Source organism: Glycine soja, chromosome 13 (genome assembly GCF_004193775.1).
Source record: "Glycine soja cultivar W05 chromosome 13, ASM419377v2, whole genome shotgun sequence".
NCBI lineage: Eukaryota > Viridiplantae > Streptophyta > Magnoliopsida > Fabales > Fabaceae > Glycine > Glycine soja.
In genome coordinates, this window is record NC_041014.1 from 10,038,937 (window position 1) to 10,066,862 (window position 27,926).

General features: G+C 32.6%; 1 protein-coding gene across 1 annotated transcript; it reads right to left on the bottom strand.

Moving 5' to 3' along the window:
* Window positions 1–7,158: 7,158 nt before the first annotated feature.
* On the bottom strand, window positions 7,159–18,049 carry LOC114382467 (protein CELLULOSE SYNTHASE INTERACTIVE 3-like). Its single transcript, XM_028341913.1, has 8 exons — window positions 17,896–18,049; window positions 17,519–17,784; window positions 16,871–16,967; window positions 13,579–16,648; window positions 10,136–12,680; window positions 8,735–9,189; window positions 8,279–8,395; window positions 7,159–7,882 (listed from the first exon to the last, which is right to left on the bottom strand). Exons 3-8 carry the CDS (start codon window positions 16,927–16,929, stop codon window positions 7,721–7,723), a joined length of 6,408 nt encoding a protein of 2,135 aa, XP_028197714.1. The 5' UTR covers window positions 16,930–16,967; window positions 17,519–17,784; window positions 17,896–18,049; the 3' UTR covers window positions 7,159–7,720.
* Window positions 18,050–27,926: the final 9,877 nt, after the last annotated feature.

Here is a 27,926-nt window from a genome sequence, read left to right on the forward strand (position 1 = left end):
CCTTAAAATGTGTCTATTCAAAGACGATTGTTATGTAAGAACCGTCTTAGAAGAGACTCATTCTAAGACGGCTCTTACATAATAACCGTCTTAGAATGTGTCTCTTCTAAGACGGTTCTTACATAACAACCTGCCTTAAAAGAGACATATTTTTTAAAACGGTTTATTTCATAACCATCGTGGTATGTCAATCACTTTTAACGTCATTAGCTTCAAAGATGGTTCCACAACCATCTTTAAATGTATATTATAATCATCGTTAAAATTTGATTTTCTAGTAGTGATGATTGTTGACTAGTATAATATTACTGTATTTTTTTTCTTGCTGCAAAGTATTATTATATTCATGTTTCTAATCCTAGTCTATTATAAGTTTTTTTACCATTGCAATTAGCGTTTTTGCTTTCTTGGTGGAACTATGAGTTATCCTCATAAATCTTTGATCATTTGAGTTGACTGCAAGTGTAATACTAATCTTTAATCTATAGATTACTCGCATAATATTGTTAAAATGATTTAAAATAATAGTTTAAAATAATTAAACATTTAAACCTATACATATATAATAAAAATTACACTATTTTAAGAAATTAAAAAAAATTACAATAAGTAAATTTAAAACTATTAATTATAAAAACATAAAAATTTAGTCAACAAAATATACACATAAAAATCAAGTACCTATGCTTAGGGGTGGGTATAGAAATCAATTACCTATTTTTAAGTGCACAAATGATTAAGAACTCGATTTGAAAAAAATATAAGTCCCACATTCGCTAAAGATAAAGCCATGTAAAAGTATATAAGTGAGGGACAATTCTCACTACTTGAGTTAACTTTTGGAAATAAGATAGACCTAAACTCACATTCTAAAATTCTAAAAGAATGAACTAGCATTTAGCATTCGGAATATGTTAGATTTAAATCTTTTTACTATTTATCTCTTATTGCATTACTGCCAAATTTTATGCATTATTTGTTCGATTTTTCTAACTTGAAGTTCATGACAATCAACATTTGAAGAATAGAAGAGGTTGACAACTTCATATCCACCAATAAAGTTACACTTTACATTTAAATTTGAAGTCCATTCCAACACTTCTCCTAAAAGGTCTTTTGCTGGCAATTTTCCAGAAGCAAAATCTCATCGAAGACTAAGAGACATGAAAAAAGAAAAAGTGATGGAAGATCATACAAACATGTGTGATATTGCTAATTCTTTAAAAAAAATGGTTGAGGTGTGTTTGAAATGAACACAACAGAGTTTATCAAACAAAAAAAGAGAGTGCTAGTGTTAAAGATATTTTGGGCACAATTGGAACTTGGAATGACATAGGTGTTAGCAAGCATGCCTCGTGTATGCATGCACCTTGTTTTACTTTATTTTTTTAAGCCATGCGTGCACCTTGTTCAAAACCGTTGTACTTTGAAAATTTATAATGAAGTTCCTTTTTACAGACGCAAGGAAATGTCACCTCAAATTGTGCCGCGGTATTCCCTTGGTTATTAGGCTCTCGAATTTTATGGTAATGGGTGTTTATATTTTTTTTTTGTTCTTTATTCTTTTTGAGTATCGTGTTTGGATGGCTTTGACTTTTTAGGATGTTATAGTTATATTATGTGGTTTTGCACATTTTTTGGATGTCTCAATGTGTGTGAGTTTAAGTCTAACTCATCAATTTATAGAGGCCAGCCAAAGTCACGGTGCATTTAAGGCACTTGCACACTTGTAGAAAAAATTTACTAGTCTCCCTCAGCCTTGTAGCTTGCAGTGTAGGCTATTGTTGAAAGACTCTGAAAATGTTTTTTTTTTTCACCGTGCAGCTTTTGCCAACAAGTTGTGCAATTGTACGCATTATAAATAGAGGGCTTTGCAGATGGTGGAATGCATCGAGCATAAGTAAAACAAAGCTTCTGCATAATTGTGAGAAAATAGTGAGAGAAAAATTAAAGTGTTGAGTAAATCCTAAGTGTGGAAAAAATACACTGGGGTGAATATCAACTTTATAACTCTTTGGTACCGTAAAAGTACAGTGTTAGAATAGGAGCAGATTTCACAGAAAATATTATATTGTATTTCTTGTGTGTCAAAGAGAACTGAGAGAATATTGTAATATTATTTGTTCCAGTGGAACATTTTTTGGAGTTTGTCCCGTGATTTTTTTCTCGGTATGGAAAGGTTTTTCACGTTAAATATTAGGGTTCATTTTTATAATTAGATTTTCAATACACCCCTCTCAGGTTGAAGAGTAGACATCTCGAATGTGCATTTGCAAATGATTTGATAATGACCCGGTAGCAGTGGCCCGATAGGCCCAACACCCAAAGAAGAATATTTCCACATGCTACGGAAACTATATTATGTGGTTTTGCAGGTTTGATCCCGATCATGGGCGTTTGAGCCTTCAACTATAGTTAAAATATTGTTTGTGAATTGTTGTTATTGATTTATGGTTAACTTATTTTATCCTATAATGGACATGGTTGAGGAAACCAGTTTTTGTAACTGTTTTTTGTGTACCAGTTTTTAGGTTGTTCTATTTTTTATTCCCTTATCCAGGATTTTGTGCTTTGTGATGATGTTTTGACCCTGCCTTTTCAATTAAGTTGAACTTTATTACGATGTTCTCTGATAAGGCATTCCCCTTGTTTATCTTTGGCCGGTCGTATACTTTACATTTGCCTTTAAATTCACAAAAATAGGTTTTAGACCTCTCTGTATAGAAAAGGAGCAAATTTTGTTTGAACTCTATCATACATTATACCAACTAGATCTTTTGATTTTTATTCCTTCTATCCCGTTAATCCTTAAAACAACAAAATCAAATTAATAATATTTAGTAAATGGACCAATATAATATTAATATGTTTACCACAACGACCATGACCTTGGCCTCGATGACCAACGAAATTAGAGAAAAAAGATGAAGATATGGATGCTGTTTTGAGAATCAGATCCAAATAAGACCCCTGGAGAGGGGACCCAAAATATACATTCAATAAGCTCTTCCAAACATCATATGTTTTCTGGGGGCAGAACTGCATCGTTAATTTTGGTTCAATAGATACCCCCAGTGATAAAAATAATTGGATAAATAGCTAAATTTGTCCTTGAAAGTATGATCTAGTGATATGTTGATCATGGAAAGATGAAAAATATAAATTTAATTCTTAAATGTCTAAAAAATACGATAAGTTAGTCCTGTCATTAAATTTATGAGATTATTTTGTCATTAAATTGCAACATTCAAAAATCAATTTGACATTAAATAACAAAGTTTAGGGATCAATATATCATTAAATTGTCTGCAAGATTAATTTATCTCACTTTTTACACATTCAAATATTAAAGTCAACTTGTTAGCACTTCATACTTTTTAGGAACAAGTTTGACTATTTACTCGATAAAAATTGGTTTCAGCCTTGTTGCCATTCATCTCTCAGCAGCAGCATTATAAGCAGTCTTATCACTGTTAGCAAGTATCCATTTGTTAGTTCAAGTGTGAAGATATATTCCATTGCATTGCTTTTTCACATTATCCAACATCTTGTTTGCAAGAATTTGTGATGTATTAATTTTTAGTTGGAGATTTGTGCTCGTTAAATTTCAATATAATGACGACTAAGGAAATTAGGAAGCTTTAATTGCATTTACCAATAATTTGAGTTTATACAATTAGTGTTTAACTCATCTAGTAAATAGTTTATATGCAAGATTGGACCTCTTATGACTGTTGACTTTTATATACAACTAGACGTTGACCTGCGCATTGTGTTGCTAAAACGTATAATTGATTTTCAGTGATCATATGAGTATCTTATTCTTAAGTTGTCTGATAAAATATATGTTGCCAATAGGGATTGACTTGCATAGTCAACCTACCACTTAAGATAACTACTTGATTTAGGTTCAGATTCATGAGATCCCCAATAGTAGTAATCTGTAATCCCACTGAAATTTCTGGCTGTTTGGTGGATAGTGCTGGTCTTGGAGTGGAGAGAGCCTTCCATCACCTCTCCTCACCAAAAATAAATATTACTTGATTCTTAAGATTCATTTTCATGTATATCTATATAAAAAATCCTGTGCAAATGGATATATAATATTGTTTCCTTAATTCTAATAATGGAACCGTTATTAAACTATAAACTAATTGGTTCTTCTAGTTGATTAGTGTGGTCAAAATATTACATTAATGTTGTGTTATTGATTATTTTTGTGTTTCTCAAACATATAATATATCTATAAGGCTAGCCATTTTCTTTTTTGGTCAGCATAACATTTTATTCTCATGATCTACCTTGATAATGGGTTTGAATTATAATATTGGAAGGCATTGATGTAACTCAAACTTGGTACTCAGTTGGCTGAGTAGTGTGTAAGCCCCTTAGTACTTGAGTTCAATTCATATGAATCAGAACAAAAAGTGAATCTATTTCTTCTTAAATGCTTTTGCCCCTGCTACGGGAAAATCAATCTATTATCTTGTTATTGAGAGTAGTAACATTGTGATTCAATTTTTGGCTAAGATGATTATCACATTGTAATTTGACCAGACTTGATGTTGAAGACAGTGGCTTGGCATCAATTGTTCTACTCAATAATGATGATATGTCCCTTAAGCAAAGTCTTGGATTCAAGTTCTGCGAATGGAAAAAACATAGTTGGAGGAAAGAATCCTAGTAAAGATGATTAGTCAGATTCTTTGATGGAGATTAGTTATGGATAAAGGTAGTAGATATATGCTCCGTACCAATAATTTGGTAACCAAAAAACAATGATAATATGTGGGAAAGGCTATGAACATTATTCCGGTTGTTTCTAAATTTGATTCAGCTTTCTTAGATATGTAAATCGGATACTCTATCTGTTTTTATTTTTCAAATAAAGGAATAATTATACCTGATGTGCTGGATCAAACTACATTTTGGAATGAGTACTATAATGTTTCAGAGACACCCTCTCCTACTCACACATGTGTAAGGACTACGGAACCATACAGTTACAGGTATGCATGTTCAGATCATTGCCTCCAAGACTATAAAGTACATACAAGTAATAGAAAGAAACAAGGAAAGAAGCTAGGGTGATACTTGGTGAGTTGGTGAAGTCTTCACATGACAAATAAAGTACATACTACCAGTGTTTTCTGATTAGAAAGCCTAGGATTTTCATTCAAGGACAAAAGATTAAGATTGCCGGCAAAAGATTCTTAAATAGTTTTATTGAAATTCTCCAACTTTGTTGACTAGCAAGAATATATCACTATTAAATTATATATTTTGGATACATGATTTAGTGATCCATTGATAATATCTATTCCATGATGTATATATGCAATGTATTTGTCTTTAAATATGTCTCGTATTTTTGTGTTTATTCTGTTGTCAACTAAATTGACCACAACTATATAGTTAGTGATGCCTTTTTTGGGAGATGAATTGCTCTTTTTCTGATTGAAACATTTTATGCAAGTTTTTCATTTCATATTTTAAGAATGCTTCTAAAAGTCTTGTCCTTTGGAACTTGGATTGTATGAGGAAAGTAAAGCAAAATAGAATATAACAAACTCTAATGCTTAAACAGGACACATCATTTCTTAAGTAATTGTTCCCTTTATTCTTCTCATTTTCTTTTTCTTGGATCCAAAAGCTTGTTATTATTCGTATTTCTTTCTCAACTATCAATTTGAAATTCTCAACTATGGGAACGGTGTTATCCATAATTATATGCTCAATTATGTTTGATTTTATCAGGTGGATCCTAGATGACATTCAGCTGCTTTACAATTTGTGCAGTCAACACATGGCTTCTCTGCAGATAACAGAAGAAGCTGTTTATCTGCACTGGAATCCATTGCCAAAAACACGAGCAAATATGATACTAGCTTGTATGTGTTAAAAAAAATAAAATCATACTAGCTTCTAGATGAACAATTTGCAGATATTTTTACAAAAATTAGTTTTTTCTTTACTCATAATGGTTTTTAACATTTCTAAGCAATTTTGTCAATAAAACATTTCTAAGAAATATTTTGCTTTCTTTTTTACTTGAATTTCAGTTAGGTGATAGTCGATCTGCAATATGGGACTCTTTTAAGTTATTATGACTAAGCCTTGGCCCCGTAATGCCACTGTCCTCTTGCCCCACTCTTTCTTCTCTAAGGGTGCTGTTTCCTCTTTTGTTTCATCTTGCCTTTTAGGGCATGTGCAGCTTCATACCCTGAAAAATTATTACATTCACAATTATTAACTTTTTTTGCCACATTAACATTTTTGATTAATGTGTCAAAGAGTGGCTCGATGCTTCTTCACTTTCTATTATCTGCTTTATATCTACATTAACAATTCATGTTCTTTTTCTTTTCTCAAATAAACTATTTCTAATATGTAAATCCTGAATCACAAGCTATATCATTGAAAATTAAGCTCACATTCTAGTCATTTTGATTGATGTGTGGAAGAGTGATTCAATAATTCAATTTCTCACTTTCTTTTAACAACTTTATGTCATACTTGGCCACAAATTATGCATTGATGGTGTAAAATATGTGTTGCAAACATACTTTGCCATTATGCTTGTTTTTTAATCTAGATTGATTAACCTTATCACATATTTTGATTGAAAACAAGTTATACATCGATAATATAAAATAGTTTTACATTATCATCTAATTAAAAATTATCATATGTAAAAAGATTATTGATTTTTACACTAAGATATGGTGGCATGGTGGTGATGGTTTCAGTTGAAGAAGAGAAAGAAGGTAATGATATGACGATGACGTGACAATAAAATATCAGTTATTAGGTTTAATGATGTGACACTTTGTATGTCATGTTATTACTCAACAAAATGAGATTAATGGCAGATTTGAAACAATTTTTTTTTCAAGTAATTATTTAACAAAAAATGAATTTTAGATAATAATTTGAAAACAATTTATTTTTCAGGTTTCAGGTATGAAAAATATGTTAAAGCCAAAAAAATGAATAGTAGCTTAAGTCTTGCATAAAAGTTTGACGACAGAAAATGATGGCCAGGGTATGGAGCTCATATATTGAGAGATAAATGACAAGAGGGAAATTTGCAGGAGGATGCGAACCATTGATTTCAGAAAATGAAAAAAATAATGATAAACAGTTATGCACTTATGCTTATCCCTAAGAATTAATATTCAAATAGAATTTAAACCTACAACAATGTGCATGGATCAATTACATAAAAAGGGAATTGTTTATTGGGTGGGGGCCAAGGTGGTGAAAAAAGAGCATGTTCCCGACACAAGGGGACAATGACATATTGTCAGTTTATCATCTCTTGTGGCTTACAAACATAAAACAAAGCCACTTTACAGCAGAAGCTAGTGTACATCCCAACATCAAAGACTTATACCAAAAAAAAAAAACTTTTGACAAATTTAATTAAAATGCCATTTTTTCCCTATGATTCAAGTTTCTAATATACCTGTGGACTGACCTGTACAATTGCAAACATTTTTTGACTTTACCGTGGGACCATCCTTTTCAAACGCTTGCTGCCTCTAGACATTTATAATTTTAATTTACAGTTACAACTGAAGCAACTTAATCTGCCAGACTACAAAATTGGATCATCCAAAATGTGCGGATAATTACAAGCAAAACCATTTCCAACATCTCATGCATGTTGCAGATTACCTTTCTATGCTTCCACCCGAAAAGTAGCTTGCTATACTTTTCAAATGTCATCATTGGAAATCCTGTTGGACCATATAATCTCAATTTCAAGTGTTCGGGAAGAACCATCTTTGTTACCATCATGATTAAGACTGAATAATCCACTATAAACCCCCTCTGATACAACTTTATCAATTTGGATAGTGACTCTTCCAAGAGTTGTCTGGAGAAAAAGCACAACACTTCCAGTGAGTATTTAAAGCAATACAGATTTAGCATGTGCTTGGTTGAGTAAGGTGAAAAAAAGGCAAAAAGAATATTATTTTCAACCAAGAATGAAGCATATTTTATTTTCCACCTCAATTTTCACTGACTCAAACGAGATAGACCAAGTATTTCACCCTCAGGCAAGGTAGAATAAAGAATAAGAAGGTAGTGTTATTGACAGAAATAGATAGGGATCCTTCCAGATATCAACAAAGTAATACTAGTATCCATCATACAAAGAAATGTAATAATTCATCCTTTCAGAAAAGGAATAGGTAATCAATCACTCACCACTTACCACACAGAAAAATAGAGAATGAGTAAATCACTTACGGAATAAATATCTAGTTACCTTCCCAAAAGTATTCTTGCTTTTGCATATGATGTGCAGCTTTTGGCCCTTTGGAGGTACATCAAATGCCCAAGTGAATCCTTCTTTCCATTCTGGAGAAGTATTATGATTCACCACCTAACAGAAGCAAAAGACATAAATGATATTTGTAATCTTCTATGATAAAATTTAATCCTCATTAGAGACAGCAGACAAATCAATTAATAACTTCTTCGTAAATAAATTTTGGCAACAGAAAAATAAATCTGCAGTTTGCCATATGAAAAACAAGTGACTCACAGTTAAATTACACCCTATATGATTCAATCAAGTGGAATTCTATAATCAAAACTGAATGCTTTTTAAGTTGCTGAAAATTTGAGAAGTTGAAAATTATGACAGGAATGCTAAGTGTAGGGTACTCCTTGAACTACAAATATTTTAAGTAAAATGATTTCAAGATTTTGATGGCAATACCTTGGTTTGTTTTGGAGGACCATTGCCTATTGTTAACCGGCAGAATGCATTAGTGCTTCCCATAGTTTGTTTGAGGTTGTTTCCACGCTTAATGGTGACAGTCAAACAACCTGGTAAGCAGTGCAGAAGAGTATCTGCCCTCTCATGGAAGCTAGGAGGGCAGGTTTTCATGAGCATTTGTAAAATGGGGATGGCTTCAGCAGCAATCATAGCTTGAGACTTAGCTATATCTATTGGCATAGTTGACCAAGATTGCCTTAGCAAGCAAAATGTGTCAAGTACAGAGTCCTGAGCCGCTTCACCACCAGATTTAAGTGCCCCTACCAAATGAGGAATGCAAAGAGTTGCTGCTTCAGATGTGTGGAGCTTAGGGAAGTTCATGAATATCACATGTAGAGTTCTCAAAACCTCCTCATTGATTGTGGCGGTTGACCATAACTCTCTTTCCAGTGCAGCTGCATAACAAAATATTTTTCGATGAAATGTAATTTTTTAATAGATGTAAAAGAAAAGCATTGCAATAACACCCCAATCTATGTGTGAAAATTTTATTTTTCTTATTAATATAAATTTAGGCTGCGTACAAGCCCTGGTGCAGCGGTAAAGTTGTGCCTTGGTGACCTGTTGGTCATAGGTTCGAATCCGGAAACAGCCTCTTTGCATATGCAAGGGTAAGGCTGCGTACAATATCCCTCCCCCATACCTTCGCATAGCGAAGAGCCTCTGGGCAATGGGGTACGAAGTTTTTTTATTAATATAAATTTAGGATTGATACAGTGAAAAAAAAACTATTTGAATTGCAGTCACACAGCAGAAAATCTTTAGACATCATCCATTTCTCTAAAATGAAACTAAAAGCAGAATATACGTTGAACAACATATATACTAGGAGAGAAAAGAAAACAGGATTGTACTCATTGACAATTTCAAATTTCTCTGAAAAACATCCATTATAAATAGTAACTTGGTAATGCTTGTAAAAATCTCAACAAATCGAAACTTGATTTTTTTTTCTACTTCCAAAAAGTCCAAAATGAAACATAGGCTGAATCACAGGTTGAAGACATCTTTTCAAATTCTAATAATATTGGTTCAAACAAAAAAGTTAAAAGAAACATTTAAAATAAAAGGCATTTCCCATAATCAACAACTACAATTATTTCTCAAAACATGATCTTGTAAATTAAATAAACATCAACATGAAGCTTTTATACAAGAATGAGATTGATCCATTAAACAATGTGCAATTAAATGAATTTGTGTGTAATCCATTAAACAAAAGACATAATAGACAATGTAAAAAAACATGATTAGAGCTGAGCCATGCCAAAAGTAGTTGCTCTAAAAGTATGCATAAGTGTAAAGCATGGAACACTGTCAATAGGGACAATTATGATGTACCTGTCAAAGACCTGATCAACTCATTTGACACATATTCTTGCAATGTATGGGTAGAAAACAAAAATTTGATCAGTAAAGCGGCTTGTGCAGCAACTTCTGTGTTTGGAGACAAAAGCAATTCCTGAATCACCAGTATGCCCCCAGCTTCTGCAACAGCTCGTCTATTGGTCCTGCTGTTCATGACAAAGTTTTGCAATGCACATATAGCCACCACCTTCATTTCTTCAGTTGGCTGATCTTCAAGTAAACTAATCAATGCACGACATGCAGAAACAGAGGCACTAGATCTAGCATGTCCTTCATGCTGGGAAAGATCTCCCAAAGCCAAAGCAGCAAGAAGCTTGCCAGACTGTGATCTGGTTTGCGGATCCAATAGATACTGGGACAAAGGTGCTATAGCATACTTAGACACCTTCATCTCTCGTACTCTCACATTGTTAAATAAAGCTTCTAGTAATCTACCAGATGCTTCTTCACAATGATGAGATCTTAAAAGGTCCAACAGAGCATCTATAACTCCAGCTTCCATCATCTGCTCAGCACTTGAAGCATCGCTTCTGTCATGAACTATTAAAGCATTAAGGGCTATGCTAATTGTACTCTCAAGTGTTGAGTGCAAAAGTTTCACAAGAACCACCACAGGAACTTTAAAATAGTAATCAGCATTGGAATGTAATACGTTAGAGAGAACTAAAGCAGCTGATTCCCAGAGTGCATGTGGTGGCTGAGGGTCTTCTTGAATAATAACCTTTGCAAGCTCAAAAATACCTCCAGCATCAGCAACTGCCTTTGGCCAACTTGTGGAAATCTTTTCCAATGCTTTTATCGCTGTTTGCTGTAAGTTTAATATTCCAATTCCTGCAAGCTGTACGAGGGGCACAACTGCATTCTTTGTTGTAATATCTTGCTGAAAATGTTCCTGTGCAAGAAGATGAGATAACAGTTCCGTGCCAAGCTGCTGAATAGCTTGGGATGGGGATTCCAGAAAAGAAATTAAGGGCTCAATAACTTGGCTTGGAGTAAGCTTCAAGGTTGCAAGACTTTGCGGTTTCTCCAATATATTTACAAGTGCTTGTAAGGCACTATGCTGTCCCCATAAGTTGAAATCTCGGCGGAGCAAAACATGGAAAAGTGGTTCTACAATTTTTGCAGCATCTGAACTTCTTGCAATTGCGCTGCTATTAGTTAAAATGCGAAACAGCTCAGCTATTGTGGAGCATAAAGAGCTAGGTGCTAATTGTAGTAGCTTGAGACAATTATCAATAATGCCAGCTTTCACCATGTCTAGTTTAATTGGAGTCCTGTCTTTTCCCAATTTGATAAGAGTAGATATGGCGGCCTCTATAAGCTGATAGTTTGTACCAGAAACCAAGCTCACAAGGAGATACACAACATTGTAGGCTGCTGCAAGCTCTACCTGTTGTTCATCTTCCAATAATCTCTCAAAAGCACAAACCCCGGATTCTATTGCAGTCTCAGAATCAGACTGCATCAGTGATATAAAGGGTTCTAGGCATTCTGAGGCAACTGGATCTGCTCTGATCTTGCTATTGCCAAAAAGAGCAAAGCAGAGTTGGGCAGCATGGCTCTTCAGTTCCAAAGATGAAGCAGAAGACAGTATTTTGTATAAACATTTAAGTGGGTTTCCTTCCACATCAAGAAGAAGAGATACTTTTGAAGAATTTCCTGAAGTTAACTTGATCAAGGCCATGAGAGCAGCCTCCTGCTCATTACCTGATGTTGTGTTAAGCATGTCAACCAATGGTTGAATGCCCTGTTTAGCTAATTCTGAGTCTCTAATGTTGTCGGCATCAAAAAGTTCATGAAGTGCTCTTGCTGCACTATATCTAGCATTTCTTGATCCAAGACGCAAAACAGCTATGAGTTGGTTCAATGAATTAGTTGATGCTTCATGTTTAATAAGGTCAGAATTGGAAAATAATATTCTCAATAACTCAGAAATAGCCGCCTCAGTTGAGTCTTGAGGACTCAAGGACAGGTATTTGTTCAAAGCTTCCAGAGCTCCAGCTTCAGCCAAGATTAATTTATTGCTATCACTTCCATCTGCAATGCATATCAAGAGTCTAACAGCAACTGGTGGAGCAGTAGGCCTTTCTGGTATTGGTCTCAGGAGATCCACTAAGAGGGGTATAGATTTCCTGGCGGTAGACCCCAATTTTACATCTTCAATTTCAAAAAGGTGATCCAAAACAACTTGATCAGGGTTTTGTACCAAAGAAAATTCTTCTGATAAAGCCATGAGATTAGGCATATCTGACTCTACATGCCCAATAATAGTTATCAATCCAGCAACAGCACCAGAATTCGCAATGGCAAGATCTATTCCCTTATTACCATTACAAACAAGACTAGCCATAGACTGGGCAGCAAAATATTTATCAATTACTTCATCAGATCTTAGCAGAAGAGCGATAGAAGGTATAATGCGCATTGTGACAGGAGATAGAATGACATTTGCATCTTGAAATAAAATGGCCAAGAGCAAGGCATTAATCCATGTTCCTTCTGTATCCTCATATTCTGCCTGGCAAAAGCGGTAAGGCAGGAAATCTATTTAATTCACCAACTTAACTCATGCCATGATGAAACAAACAAAAGCGACTAGGCAATTGAGATATGTAGATCAGTAACACAAATCAACAACCATACGACCTAAATCTAGTATTTGGAAAAAAAACAGAATGTACAATGTACATTAATTGAGCCTTTAATCTTTTCAATCTTTACTAATCATTTCAGAATTCAGTCTTAAGCTCAAGCTTAATAGAAATAAGAGGGCCTGAAGTCCAAATTAAAATAAAATTAGTTATAATTAAATTCAAAAGGAGGGAAAAGAATTCTCAAAAAAGGCATTTAAAAGAAAATACACAGTTTCGAGAGCACATGTTAAAATTATGAGATAAGGAACTTCTATATTAAAATTTAAATTTATATTAATAAAAAGTTTAAAATCAATACATATTTTTGTTGATTCATGTCAGGCTAGGCTTAGCTTGGAATCTTTTTCCTGCTAGAAACTGGTTGGTGAATCTCCAATTCTAAGTTTTGTTTGGTGAAAACTTCACTTATTTCTTTACACTGAAGTTTTCTGAATGACTTTAAGAATTAATATGCTTCAATATGCCATTCATCAAAGATGTTCAATTAAAAACACAAGTTTTCTTCATTGTTCTCTTTCTTCCCAAATCTGCTTCTTTCTTACACACTATCCAAAATTTGATCCACTAATAATGAATTCTACATTGCAAATAGATATTTTCCAGCAAGCATAAAGCATTGCCATCACACAGCCTGAGATGGCACATTTCAGTATTTGCTACTTACAGGTATGGATGTGAGTACCTACACTAAAGAAGAGGCTAGACAGAAGATAAAGAGAACTGATAAAGGAAGCTTTAATAAAAAGCATAAATGTAATATACCTGTGGATTTGAAGTATGTCTTGAAAGTTTGTCAGAGAGAGCTTCAAGTCCACCGGCTTCCATAATTGTGAGCTTGCTCTTTATATGGAAAGAAGCAATAACTGAAAGCAACCACATGGCAATAGTGCTTCCCAAGGCAGTGGCTGGATCAGGAATATCAAACTCATCGACTTCTTGAAAAGAACTTCTCTCCATAAAACCTTTAGAAGCAACAACTTCAATTTCTAACAAAGAATAGCTACAACTCTGCTTTATCATTTCAACTAAAGAATATATTAATGGTTTTAGAAACCCAGAAGCATCAAGTGAATCCATTGAAAGCTTTTTCTTCTCCTTTGCAGCACAAATTAGTAAGGCAGAACCTCCAATTTTTACTTCTAGACTGGAGGAGTTCATTATTCTATTAGCCAATGAACCAATGGATTTGGAACTAGCAGATAACATATCACCAAGAACAACTGGCTGATCCCCACAAAGTCTTGATAGAATTTTAATTGCTTTCTCTTGCACAAGGGAATGCCCCTCAGCCAGGCAGCAGACAAGAAGTTCTAAACTTGATGGCATTTCAGCCAGAGCTGACCATGGAGGGTAAGTGTAGTTGACCCCCTGTTTAGTTCTGGCTAGCAGTGCAATTACTTCTAAAGCATCTGCAGCATCAGTGCCGTCCATATCCATAGCTCTTAAGGAATCAACAAGTGCAAGCACAGTGAAACGACATTGAGTGTTACCCTTGAGAACATCACCTACTGGAAAATGCTTCAATAATTGATGAAGTGCACGAGATGCATTTTGTTTACCTTCCAAGGTCCCTTCTGCCAGAACTCTTGCTAAAGCTGAAACAACATCTTCTGCTAGAGCCTCAGCAGCAATAAAAGGATCAAAGAGAAGATTGGCCAATGCAGCAACAGCAGTTTCAGCAGCATCAACAGAGGATGTTTTAGCTAACTTGATTAGTGGCTTGACATCACCCTCTACAATATAAGACATTTTATTTGCAGCCTTGTTCTTTGTTGGACGAGACAGAGCACTTAACACTCGAGCTGATTGAGTGGCAACAACTTGAGTTTTGCTAGTCAAAAGTTTCATGCAAGGAAGTACAATCTCATCAGTCGCAAGACTATCACAGATGTCTTGTCTTGCAATAAATAAATCAGCTAGAACTGAAGCTGCATATTCTTGGGTTTCCTCATTTGATGAATTGAGGACCTGAACTAGAGATCTCAAGCCTTTATTAGCTGCAGAACCCTTTTCAAGGAGATCATTCTGCGAAGCCATAGTAAGAACATGACCTAAAACTCGGATTATGTGGGCTTTTGAGCTTGGAGAATCTCCTAAGAGTAATGCCAATAGCTGATTAATTGCGGCAGAATCAGCTACTCGGACAAGCTTTGTGAGTGCCATGGCAGAAGCTTGCTGTCCTTTTGGTCCACCACTCTTAAGAAGCCACAAGAATGCTGGGATGGCTCCAGCACTTTCAACACAAGCACGAATATCTTCACTGTGACAGCACAAACTCCACAGAACATTTGCTGCTTCCTCTCTTGCTTTCTGTGATCCTGTCTCCAACAACTGCACCAATGGTGGAATCCCTCCAGCAGCAGTGATTGCCCACTTGCTGTCATCGACCTGGTCAGTTAAGATTGCTAGCAACTGAACTGAGTACTCTTGATGCTGCTCACTGGATAATCCAAGCAATGATATTAGTAATTGGATACCTTCTCTTTTTTTAATGGCCTCCCATACTCCAATCTTATCACAACACAAGCTTGTCAATGAAAGTATCAGATACTCTTGCACATCAGTGGCAGCCATGGTTATAAGTCCAATCAGAACCTTCTTTGAATCTGCCTGAATGAGACACTTTGAGAGACAGACATTTCCATATAGACTAGCCATAGCCTCAAGGACACGCTCTTGAATTAGTTTGTTGTCCTGAGGCTTTAAAAGAGTTACTAGAATATCCTCTATCTGAGTTGCATCAAAATGTTTCTCATCAACATCAACTTTTTCCTCAAAGACCATGAGTGTATAAGCAAGAGCGCCAATTATATCACCAACTGGTGCATCAGGGCGAGGAGAACGTGAAAGTTCTCCAAGATATAGTATTAAAGCAGACATGCCACCACAGATATTGGCTAAAGCTCGAGTTGCATGCTCCTGCAGAGCCTGGCCACCATCACCTTGCATACACTCATTAGAAGGAGCAACTATAGCTCCAATAAGGATTGGAATACCATCTGCATTAACAATGACCTTTTTAGCCTTGGTAGACTTTGAAGAGAGGACCTCTAGGGCATCAGCAGCACTAGCTCTTACAGAAATGTCATTTTCCTGACCAACAAGCTGAAGTAAAGCTTTGACTGCTCCAGAGTCTATTACTTTGGGGATGCTATCACTGAATGCCAGCATTAAACGTGCCAATAGAGAAGCTGCATTTGACTGAGAAACAGCATTATCTGAAGACAAGAGCCCTACTATGATATCCACGCCTCCAGCTTCTAATGTAGCTTTCCAGTAGCCGTCTTTGTCGCCACAAAGATTTCTTAATGCTCCAGTAATAAAACCCTCCACAATTTTGTCTTCCTTGTTTTTTGGATTTAGTTGATTCCATAAGGTTGGAACTACACCTTCTGTAACAAAAATTTTCATACCAACATGATCATCAGAAAGACCACCTGAGGAAACTTCATATATCGCTTCAGCTGCTGCCTTCCTGGCATCGGTGGATTCATAATTTAAAAGAGACAATAATGGTGGGATACAGCCACCAAGAAGTACTTTTAACCTCAAGTCTTCATCTTTGCACAGGACACTGAGAGTGGAAGCAACATTAACTTTTGCAAGAGGGGTTCCATTTCTGAGAATGCTTATGAACAATGGCATGGCTTGGGCATGAGAACCGATGATTGCTCTAGCATCCTTTCTTCTCCTGGCAATACCTAGCAAGCGTGCTGTAATAGTTTCTTTCTCAACTGGTGATGACAAGTTGGCATGCAGTTGCTCCACAAAATTAGCAACTTTTGCCATTGTAGATTCTGGATCATCCATTCCTGTTGCCTCATTAAACTCCCTGCATACATTTAACTTCCACTTGTTAGCACTTTTACTACTTTCACATTTGTAAGTGAAGGATGTACAATCAAACTCAGCCAAGTCATAACCAACCATAAACTACTTTTACTTACTAAAAAGTTTAGCACTCATTCACCACTAATGTTATTTCTAGATTTTACATCAGACTTTCATCAACAATAAATTCCTAACTAACGAGGAAAAAAACTAAAATACTGACCCAGGCTGAGAGGCAGAATAAATGGACTGCCTCTGTTCATGAGAGGGAGACTTTGACATTTGCACCAATTCGCCAGTTTACCCTCCTTGCAGGACACCTGAAAATTTACACATTCTAAAAATTAACCATCCCAAATTGACATACAACCAAAAATATATAGAAAAAAAAGAAGCCACATAGACATCAGAAGGAGATACATTCAGTTCCTCATGCAAGACCAGTTGACAGAACCGTTGTTTAAAAACATTCATACCTGAGTGAAACCTACTTTAGTAAAACAAATCACACACTACCAATTGCAACAACAACAATATTTGTCTAGATAGCACCGCATCAAAATGCCATCAACAATCTACAATATTTTACACTAAGGCCAAGTGATCCAAAATCCAAAGCACCCAACCAACATCTCAGTTCCTAAGTTCCACACATTACACTGAAATCCACGACCACGACCACAATTGTGGCTGTATCCGCTGCATTTGTTCGCAATTTCCCACAATATCAAAATACACTACAGAAGGAATTTAAAACTTTGGTTGAAATGCCACATTCCACAAAACATTTCACAACTCATCACACTACAGAGGAACACGTTCACAAGTAAAAATAAGAAGAAAAAAAATCCACTGAACCAAAAGAAGCTACCTCGCCGGAATGCAAATGCCGCAGAACTCCTCCCTCCTCGCGCTACCTCCAATGCCGCCACATCCTCAATTCACTTCGAATTTCCTGCGAAACCGATCCGACGGAGCGAAAAGCCTGCGAAACCGACACCGGATCAACCGCGGAACCGAATTCAGATCTTCGCGGTGAACAATTGAACGAAATCAGATCCAACGAGCACAGATCGGTTGCAGAAGCTAGGGCACAGCGAGGGAGAGAGAAAACAACGAATCGAATCGAAGCGCGCGCTGAAATTAGAGAACGAGAAAATTAATTAACCAACCACGCTCCACACATTACACATATTTATACCTCGAAATTCAGAACGCGGAGAAGGAGCTGAATGAATGAGAACTAACGCGAAATGGAGGCACAACGGAAACAGAGGGAAACGGAGAGAGAGAGAGAGAGAGAGAGAACTGAGAAGCGTGCGTTGTAAGAGTGAGTGAGTGTTTCTCAGTCTTTTCCTTTCCTTTCCATGGTTTTTGTTTCTTCTTCCTCCTCTTTGTGAATTTTGCTTATTTTCTTTTTTTTTTTAATTATGTTATTGATTCGAAGTCCACGCATTATTAATTTTAAAATTAACTTATCACTTTAGTGAAATTATGTATTTTTTTTCTTCCAATAGGTTTGAATTGAAATTTTATTTAAGAGAATTAAATTTAATATCGTTTTAATCAATGATTCATTGATTTTTTATTTCTTTTATTGTGGTTGGAGGATTATTTATTTATTGTAATATTTTTGACGGCGTGTAGCATTTTGGGGGTAAAATACGTGTCCGAATCCGGTTGTACTTAAAGTCTGAATGACAGTTGCTTCGCCCATATTATTATTGCGCCTTGCATTGCATCTATGACTACCAGTCCAATTTTAACCAATTTTCTTTTTCTTGCTTGGGATTTGTGCAGTTTTTAGTTTTTATTGTCAGTGTTTTGGTTCCTGTTTTTCCTCGTTGGTTCAGACATCAGCGATCAGAGTGTGTTCGGACATAACTCAAGATTCATCCATTAAAATTAAGGTTTGAATAATTTTTTTCCTTAAATTTAAGTTTATTTAATTTTCTTTTTTTCCCTCTTTTACAACTTCAAAAAATATTCTTTTTAATCTTTTTTAGATAAAAAGTCAAAAAATTGTATATTTAAACCGCAAAAAATAGTCAAAAGAGAATTTAAAAAAATTTGGATTTAAACTGAAATATATATATATATATATATATATATATATATATATATATATATATATATTAACAACTTTATTTAAGTATTCTAATTAATAAATTATTTTAAAAAATTAAATAAACAGTGATTTTAATCAATTTACAAAATATTATTATGTCATTAATACTTACATAAAATAAAAAAGAAATTAAACTACATCATACATACAATATATCCAAATAATTCTATTTATTATTTATCATCAGAAATTTAATTCTAGAAATAATTTAATTTAAGAAATTAATAATTTAAAATTAATAATGCAACTATTTTCGTGTGTAATACAATTATTTCTTTCCAGTAATTATTTCTTAATAAGATATTAAAAAAAGATGGACAAATTGTTAAAAAAAGTAAATATATTAAAAAAAGATATTATTTCTGAAACTTATAAGCGTAATAATTTTCTATTTCTATATCTGGTTATCTTTTCCATTTTTATAAATTTATTATTTATTATTGTAATTCAATTTCTTTTTTAAATTTTAAATACATTCTTTCTCCTCTCCTTTATATGCTTACTTCCCTCTTTTTATTATCTGATTTTTTTCTCCATTTTACGTATTTTACGTACAAAACAAAAAAAAAATGATCATGAGTATGAATAATGTTGATGTCAAAGCAGCTTGCTGATGATTTGACAGTTTTGTGGTGGATTTTTTTCTCATATTTTGTTATGTTTTACAATATTATTCATATTCTCACATTCTTTTTTTTTTATTCTTTTACTTTTTCGTCCATATTATTTCCTTCAAATAATCATTCTTATTTTATTGATAATGCAAGAAATCTATATTGTGATACTAGTCATCCCTCTCTCATCCATATGAAAAAAATATAGAAATTACTCCCTTCCAATGTTTTCTATGTAACATATTAATTTTGCTCTTTATGGATTATTTGGACATAAAAAAATATATGCACTATTTATTATATATAATGAGAGAAACTTATTATTATTATTATTATTAATTAAGGTAATTAAAGTAATTATCATCATTATATATAATTATCAAGGTGGTATAACTCGTGGATAGGATAGGATGTGTGAGTATTATATATTTTACATTGATACTATGTTCAATTTTTAAAAATAAAAAAATAATTATATATAATTAAAATAAATAAATTATGCATGTTTATTTGAGAACAACAATGTTGTTTGGTATGAAAATCATATGAACAAAATACATAAACAATAAATATTGATTGACAACATTTTTAAATAAATATTAATTAAAATATGTAAAAATATAAAGATAAATTTTATATATATATAACAAAAAGAAACACACGCGTAAATTTGACAAAAAAAAATTATGGAAAAAAGATCATTTTAAAATTATTACCTTAACAATCATATCAGGATATTTTCTTATTAGTTGATAAAATAAACAAATTTATGCAGTGAATTGAAATTCAACTCTTGAAAAGATTTATAATCTAAATCCCTAAACATCAAATTAAAAATACCTTGCTAGTTACTAGTTAGTTATAAAAGCACAAGAAGATTCATCCGCAACCATGCAGTCCAAGACATTGAAGCCCACTTGGGAATGAATGATATAGTAGCACGTAGCAGTAGATTGTATATAACATGCAAAAGTCACAGAAACTATTATACTAGAATTGTACCCAGAAGCATATATATATGTGTGGGTTCAAACGCAGCTCTGCTTGTCTGAAATCCTATGCGATTTGAAACCCTTTTTGGTCAAAGTTTCATTCCACGATTATGAGATGCTTGCTGTCGGTATTGGAACAAGTATTTCTGACACAAGGAAAATAAAGAGTACTGGGCATTGGCAACCAACATAATGCCATCTTTTCCTTTTACTTTCAACTTTTACTATCAACTATTTACCACACCCAATGCAATACAACTATTTACCACACCCAATGCAATATTTAATATTCCACCTAGAATGTTACTTATTATTCTTCTTTTGGTAATTTTATTTTTATTATTATTATTATTATTATTATTATTATTATTATTATTATTATTATTATTATTATTATTATTATTATTATTATTACGTAAAAACATTAATTTTCATATACACAAAAAGTCCTGCACATTTTATATTATTTTTTATATTTTTTATTGTTCTCAAATATTACTTCTTAAATATAGTCAATTCTAATTTAAAGTTAATTTTTAAAAGGGTAAAATATATTTTTGTTCTTTCCCTTTATCTTGATTTTTATTTTTAGTTTCTCATAATGATGTGATCTTTATTAGAAGCAAATCGCTTGATATAGGCTACTGAGTTTTTGCATAATACTACTTCCGGAAAGCGAAGATAAGTCAAGGTGGACGCCATAAGTATTATCATGATAAGTTCGAGATTAGTTCAGTGAGGAACACAGAGAAGTTCTCACAAAATTTTTATAAAGGCCAAAAGTCTTTCTATTGAAAATAAAATTCATACATATAGAGTATCTGATCGAAAATATAGGAATAGACACGAGCCTTTAAAACAGTTTGGGCCAAAATTACAACCAAAATAAATTATAAATAAAAAATAGAACATATATATATTTGGTATGAGTGTCTATGCTTCTGTGAACCTTCATCCTTCTCGACTTGTACCTTATTAAATGTGTTTGCTACTATTTATTGGAGAGTCTCCACGCCTGTTTGGTCCTCTGATCATAAATTTATGTATTTGGACAGTTTTTATTCTCATCACATAACTTTTTTTTTTCTGATTTATTCCCTCGTAAACTGTTTCATTTTGTTTGTTGTCCCTGTGATTAATTTCAACTACCAAAAGATGACATGGTGAGCAAAATTTGCGTTTGAAAATTTTTTGTTTAAGTTTCTGGCTATCTTTAATTGTTGAAAATATTTTGCTGGACTAAAACTGCTGGAAATGTTGCAAAAATAATAATAATATGCATTTAGAAACTATGTAGCAGTGGATTTTTTTTTTTTTATAAAAAAACTGAATAATTAAATCAATCCTGAACATCATATATTTTATGAAACCACTAGAAGTGTTATAAAAATAAACATTTAGACTGTAAAATTATTTGTATCAGTTAAAAGCTTCCAGGAACTTATTTTAAAAAAATTCACAAGCAGTTTATGCTGCCTACATCACCACTTAACAGTTAAATTTAATTAATGTCAGAAACTAAGAACAAAATAGAATAATTTATGAGGAACTAAAAATAATGTAAAAAAATTTATGAGTATCTAAAAATAAAAATCAAGATAAAACAAGGGACAAAAATATATTTTCCCTTTTAAAAATTTGAATTTTAAGACACAATAATGTAAAAAAAAAGTGTATTAATTCAAATATTTTATATTACAATTTCTTCAACTTTAATTTTTTATCTCTTTAATTTTTTTTTACCACCTATTGACTTGTTTAAATTTTAAAAATTGAGAACTTAATTGACTAAACAAAAATAATAATAAAACAAAAATCATACATGATCCAAACTAAAAAGACGAAAATTATAATTAAGACAATTCTAATTATGTTATGTTTTGTTAAGATATATAATTTTATCATTATTTTATAATGAAAAAAATTTCTCTTATATTTTTTTATGTAAATTTATATTTTTAAATTTAAAAAATTATTAAATATGAAGAATTTTTTCTAGCTAGTTACAGTACATTTCTTTTTATAGAACAATAATTACTATCAGAAAAATGCTTATTATTAGTTAGTTGCTAGCCATATTGACTAATTGCTACTTATATATTGGTTAGTATACACCAGACAAATGGTCTACTCCTGAACGAGAGTTAACATAGAGGATTTAATAATGAAAGTAATTTGTATATTATTAGTGGAATGGATCTAAATAAAGTAGGTGATTATTTGGTGAAGTAATGAGTGGAGCCCACAAAATAGAAATGTAGCAGACAGAAAAATTAATGAGAGTACATGACCACTGTATCAGTAAACAGAGGTCGTTGTGTCTGAGCCGTGGTTAATATTATAAGGACATTTAGGGGTGGGACGAATTGATTGAATTTGGATGGTTGTGGAGAAAATGACACATGCTTGGACTCAGAAAGTGTGTGAATAGCAGTGAGGATGATCAGTTTTTTCTATTATTATTATTTATAGCACAGGTCTGTTTCAATGGATCCATGAGAATCTACCATGCTCCCATCTGCATGTGCCTTTAGGGCACCTATCTTGATCCCTTTTATTATTATTATTATTGATATCAAGATGGAGTGCATGTTTTATAATATATGCAGATCATCAATCTGAATGGCTTATCAAGATTTTTTCTAATTTTTGTAAGACTACAGTACTGGTAATTTTTTATCAGACAATCTTTCCACAAGTCAAATATAAAATTGTCTTTAAATATATAATTTAAATGTATATCTACAACTCAAAATCCAGATTATTGCTGGTTAAACTAAAAAAAACTTCATATAATTAATGTCCTCAAGGATACATAGATAATTTTCTTTCTGATCATGCCGAAACCTTTTTGTCATCTTCTGGTGTCCTTCGAATGTCGATGGAATGATTAATTACAAAGATGTTTCAACGCCCAAGTAAGTAAATATGATAAAAGAAAATAATAAAATTAGTTAAACTTGAACAATTTCATATCAATTCATTTGCACCATTATGATAATGTCTTATTAAGATTAATTAAAGCATAAGATCAATTACTGATAAAAAATATAAAATTAATTTAACTTTTTATCAATAAATATTAGTTTAAAAGAATTTGAACATGCAATCTCATTTTCTATCCATTCTCTTTACATGCTTAAGCCCCTTTTTCCAATCACCAAACCAACATTAAATTTTCACATCTTTAGCATATGAAATCCCATTAATTTAATCTTTTTGATTTTTTAACTGTTTGGTTAGTATTGATTTGGCTTTTTAATCCACTTGCTTCGGGTCGTGTACAGAGATGTATTATTCTCCTGCTTATATAATTATCCTTTTCATGTGCTGTTTTGTTTTTTAACTGATCTTAAAATAAATAAATCTTTAATTTTACATAACCTGATCTATATTTTATATATAGTTTATAACTATTAATAAAGGCTATAGAAGTTTAGATTTCTACAATTTTTTTTACTGAATTACTGCTAAACTACATATTCTCATTTTATATATAGAATTAACTATCCATTTCTACTTTCTACTCATCTCTCTCTCTCCCTCCCTCCCTCTCCCCCCCCCCCCCCCCCCCTTCCCTCTCTCTCTCATTGTATGCTTTATTTTTAGAATTGAGTGCCTCTCTTTTCTTTGGTATTCATAAGAATTGTTTCCTCTAAAGTAATTAAATGTAAGGAAATATATTTATTATTAATTTGAATTAAAGTATCTTGTAATAACCTTAATTAACTTTAAATATTTCGTGAATTAATTAAATTTAAATTAATGACAATTATAGTTTTACATTTTCGTTCTTACATTTATATTAACTTTGAAAGAATGGAATCCATAATATAAAAACTCTTTTAAAAAAATAAAATTAATAGCTTATGAAATAAAAAAAATATAACTACCAAAAAATAGAACAAAATATCATCTCAAATATTATATGATAAGTCAAATGCTTAAAATATTTTTGAAACTGGAGACATTTTATATCTTGAGTACCTTCTTTTAAAAACAGAAAATGATATTTTTAAAACTTTCATTTTATTTATTTTTTCAATTTGTTGCTTTAATTTTTTTAATATAAAAGATAGCAGGCTGAATAAATTTTATATAATATATGATAAATAAAGTTTTATTTGATTTTAAAACTTCAATGTAATTTGGATTATTTTATTAAGTGAAATAAAAACTATTTTTAATGAAATAACTTAAAATTAGTAAAAAGTTAATTTAACTAATACTATTGATATTTAGGTTTAACTATCTATTAGCATGCACAAACAATAGATTCATAAGATGATGATACTTAAATTATTAACAAGTCAAATGGACGGCGAAAATTTTTTTGGGTTTGTCTAACTTAAAAACTGAGTGTATGTCTGTATAGAAGTAGCATGTCAAGTCAAAGTATGAGAACTTGAGAAGAATTAATTGCGATCATTTAATATTATATTGAATGAGATAAATATTGTATCCAAATAAAATTCATCTTGATTATCAATGTATATTTGTATGGTCAATATTAGTTTATTTTCCCTTCTCACTTTCACTAGTATATGAATCTAGCTTAAAATGTGTTTCATACGTTGTTGATATTGTTCTTATGGTTGTTATTAAATTAATTAAAAATATGTTGTGCGGCAAGTACTTCATAATTAATGAACAATTAATAATTAACGTTAATGAAAATAATTGACTAAAAGAGTGATGATGAGATGTTAACTCATTGGAAAGTGCACCGAATTGTCTTAGGTAGTAAAATATTCGGAAGTCCGAGTATTGAATTCATAGGAACTTTGTTTGTACTTAGATTGATGCAAATCCAATTTACAAGCAATAAACAAGAAATTTAAAATAACGGGCACAGAAATATAAATTCAGACTGTGATAATATTGGACTTATCCTGTCTTATTTGCTTAAGATGCATTATTTTAGATCTTTTTCTATCAATTTGGTGAATTTTTTCCTACCCACATCTGTCAGAATACTTGCCGCTGATGTCTCACGATGACAAACCTATTTTACCTATCTATCTCCCAAATGCCTTTACAAAGACTCAATACATAAAATGCATGAAGTTCTAATTCTAGATGTTTGCTTTGATGCATGGGCATAATGCAATCACTCTATGTCTAGCAATAATTTTTATCAAGATATCCTTTCCTTTTAGTTCTATTAGAAATGATCCTTTGTCAAGCGATTAATCCCTAAAATTAATGCATGTAAGACCTTTCTTGTATTTCTATTAAGGATTATCCTCTATCAAACACCTAAACCCTAAAGATAATGCAAGGATGAATGATACATGAAATTAGAATAAGAAATGATAATAGGAAAGAAAACACCTGTTTGCATTGTTAAATATGAAGTGTACAATACATCTTTTGACTTTTTAGGTCTGTTAGACCCTAACTAAAGATTTAACCTCTCATAGCCATAAGAGTCTTACACTTGAAAAGAGGTTTAGAAACTGATGGGAGAAGAGATGGAAAAATGGCATAAAAAGAAAGATTTCCCCTATTAGAGATACCCAAGCTTAAGATGTATTCATTAGAGAGTTTTAAGTCTCTGGAGTGGTGTATTTTCTCCTTGGCTTGACTTCTTTTTATAGTTATTGGAGTGGACTTGGGCATGATGCCAAAAATCTTCCTTATTCATATTTTTTTGGATCTTTTTCACTTTTAATCTCTCATTTTCATATCTGTAAGTCATAAATAAGAAAAATATCAATTCCTAACATTTAAGCCAAAAATAATTGATAAATAAATATTTTTAAAGATATTTTAAATATATTTTTATTATTAAAAATAACTCATATTTAGCAGTTATCAAAATCCCCCAAATTAAAAACTTTGCTTGTCCTCGAGCACAAACAAAAATGAGAGCATGCTTTGAATGCTCCAACACTTTTAATAGCTGCAATTTTTAATATTCCCTTAGTTGGACCTTCTTGCATTTTCCATGATCTTGCAATGGAAGCACAAACAAATATTGAGATATAATTGGTTAGTACCAAAAATCAATCAGGTCGGCTTGCCTCACTTTTTCTCACAAGGCTTTAGTATTTTTCTTTGTGCACAAGTGTCTAGGGTGAGTGTTTAAAATTCTACGACCTGCAATTAATGTTCCCAATTTTGCACTTCATCTCAATTAAAGTTATTCTGCTTACACTTGGTGGATGACTAAGGACTTTTATTGGCTTGTAATGCGACCTGTCTAATCAAAGAAATTATGATTTTCCTGGGATTTCAAAAATTAGGGTTATAAGAGAGCATTTATCCTAGAAAAACTTCCACTTATTCTACCTAGGCTTATTTATTTTTCAGCCTCAATTTATTGTTTTTTTTAACAACACTTATGGCACCTATTTATTTTCTGCCTTTTTTTTAACAACACTTATGACACCTATTTATTTTCTACCCCCCCCCCCCCCCATTTTTTTGAAACATTAGGCTTACAAGCTTTTTGAGGGTGCCTTATTGTGTGCTATTTTACCTTCATGAGACAATTTTTACCTTAACCCTCCCCCAAATTAGGGGCATATCATGACTAAAACCCTTATGCTCTCTTAAACCCTAAAACAAGGTAGAAGATAATTAAAGTAGGCTTAGGGGTTTTACAAAAGACATGATTATCATTTTTGGCTCAAGTAAGGTGTAAGGGATAAATTTTTATCAAAGGTTTGCTTTTTGGCTAAGTGGTTGAAAATAAGAAGAAACAGAAACAGGGCCTTGATCACTTCCACCTCATGTAATTAATCTAATAGTCTAAGAATGACGCAAAATCAGGAAAATAAAAACAGACGCTCTCTCACAAGTTAGTCTTTTCTCTCTTTGTTGTGATTCGTACTCCACTACTTGAACTAACGCTTGCCTTCATGGAACCAACATTTTCACAAAAATGGTATGCATCATTTCAAGTGTTTAAGTCCTTCAGAAAAAGTTTTGGCAATGACTTCATAAATATCATGCAATCTTTATTCAATGACTGAATTTAAACTACTAGAATTTAATTGCTGAAATTAAAATGCACAAAATCAAAAATAAAGAAAAGAAACAACACAACTATCCTAAAAAAAACACAATGCAATTAACTAAAAGAGAGATAGGGTAAGAAATCTTGGGTTGTCTCCCAGTAAGCGCTTCTTTAATGTCATTAGCTTGACGGGTCAAATGCCTTCAAGGTGGCATAAAGGTCACATAGAACTCATCTTCCTTGCATTTTCGCCTCTTAGCTATAGACTCCATGAAACTTATGTATTCTAGAAACACCTTCCATATCATTGCAAGAGAAGTGTTGGTGGTCAAGGAGAGAATGACACTTAAAGATTTATCATGTTCTCCATGCCTTTCTTCCTTGATAATCAGTTGATGAGGAGGGGTATTGACTTGGAGAATACTTTCTCATTGAATTTCTATTTGTGAGCACTTCTCCCATTGTTGTGCTTTCTCCTTACTTTTTTCTTCATCTTTTTCTCTTGAATCATGCTCTTCTACAAGGCTTTCCTCTTGAGCTTCAACCTCTACAAAGTTTTCTTCCCTTGTGGCCATAAATTT

Coding starts and splice junctions, on each gene's coding strand:
- LOC114382467 (XM_028341913.1), bottom strand. CDS start 16,929: ATGTCAAAGTCTCCCTCTCATGAACAGAGGCAGTCCATTTATTCTGCC. Junction 9,190..10,135: donor GTTGATCAGGTCTTTGACAG/GTACATCATAAT, acceptor TTTGTTATGCAG/CTGCACTGGAAAGAGAGTTA. Junction 8,396..8,734: donor GTCCTCCAAAACAAACCAAG/GTATTGCCATCA, acceptor TGCTTCTGTTAG/GTGGTGAATCATAATACTTC.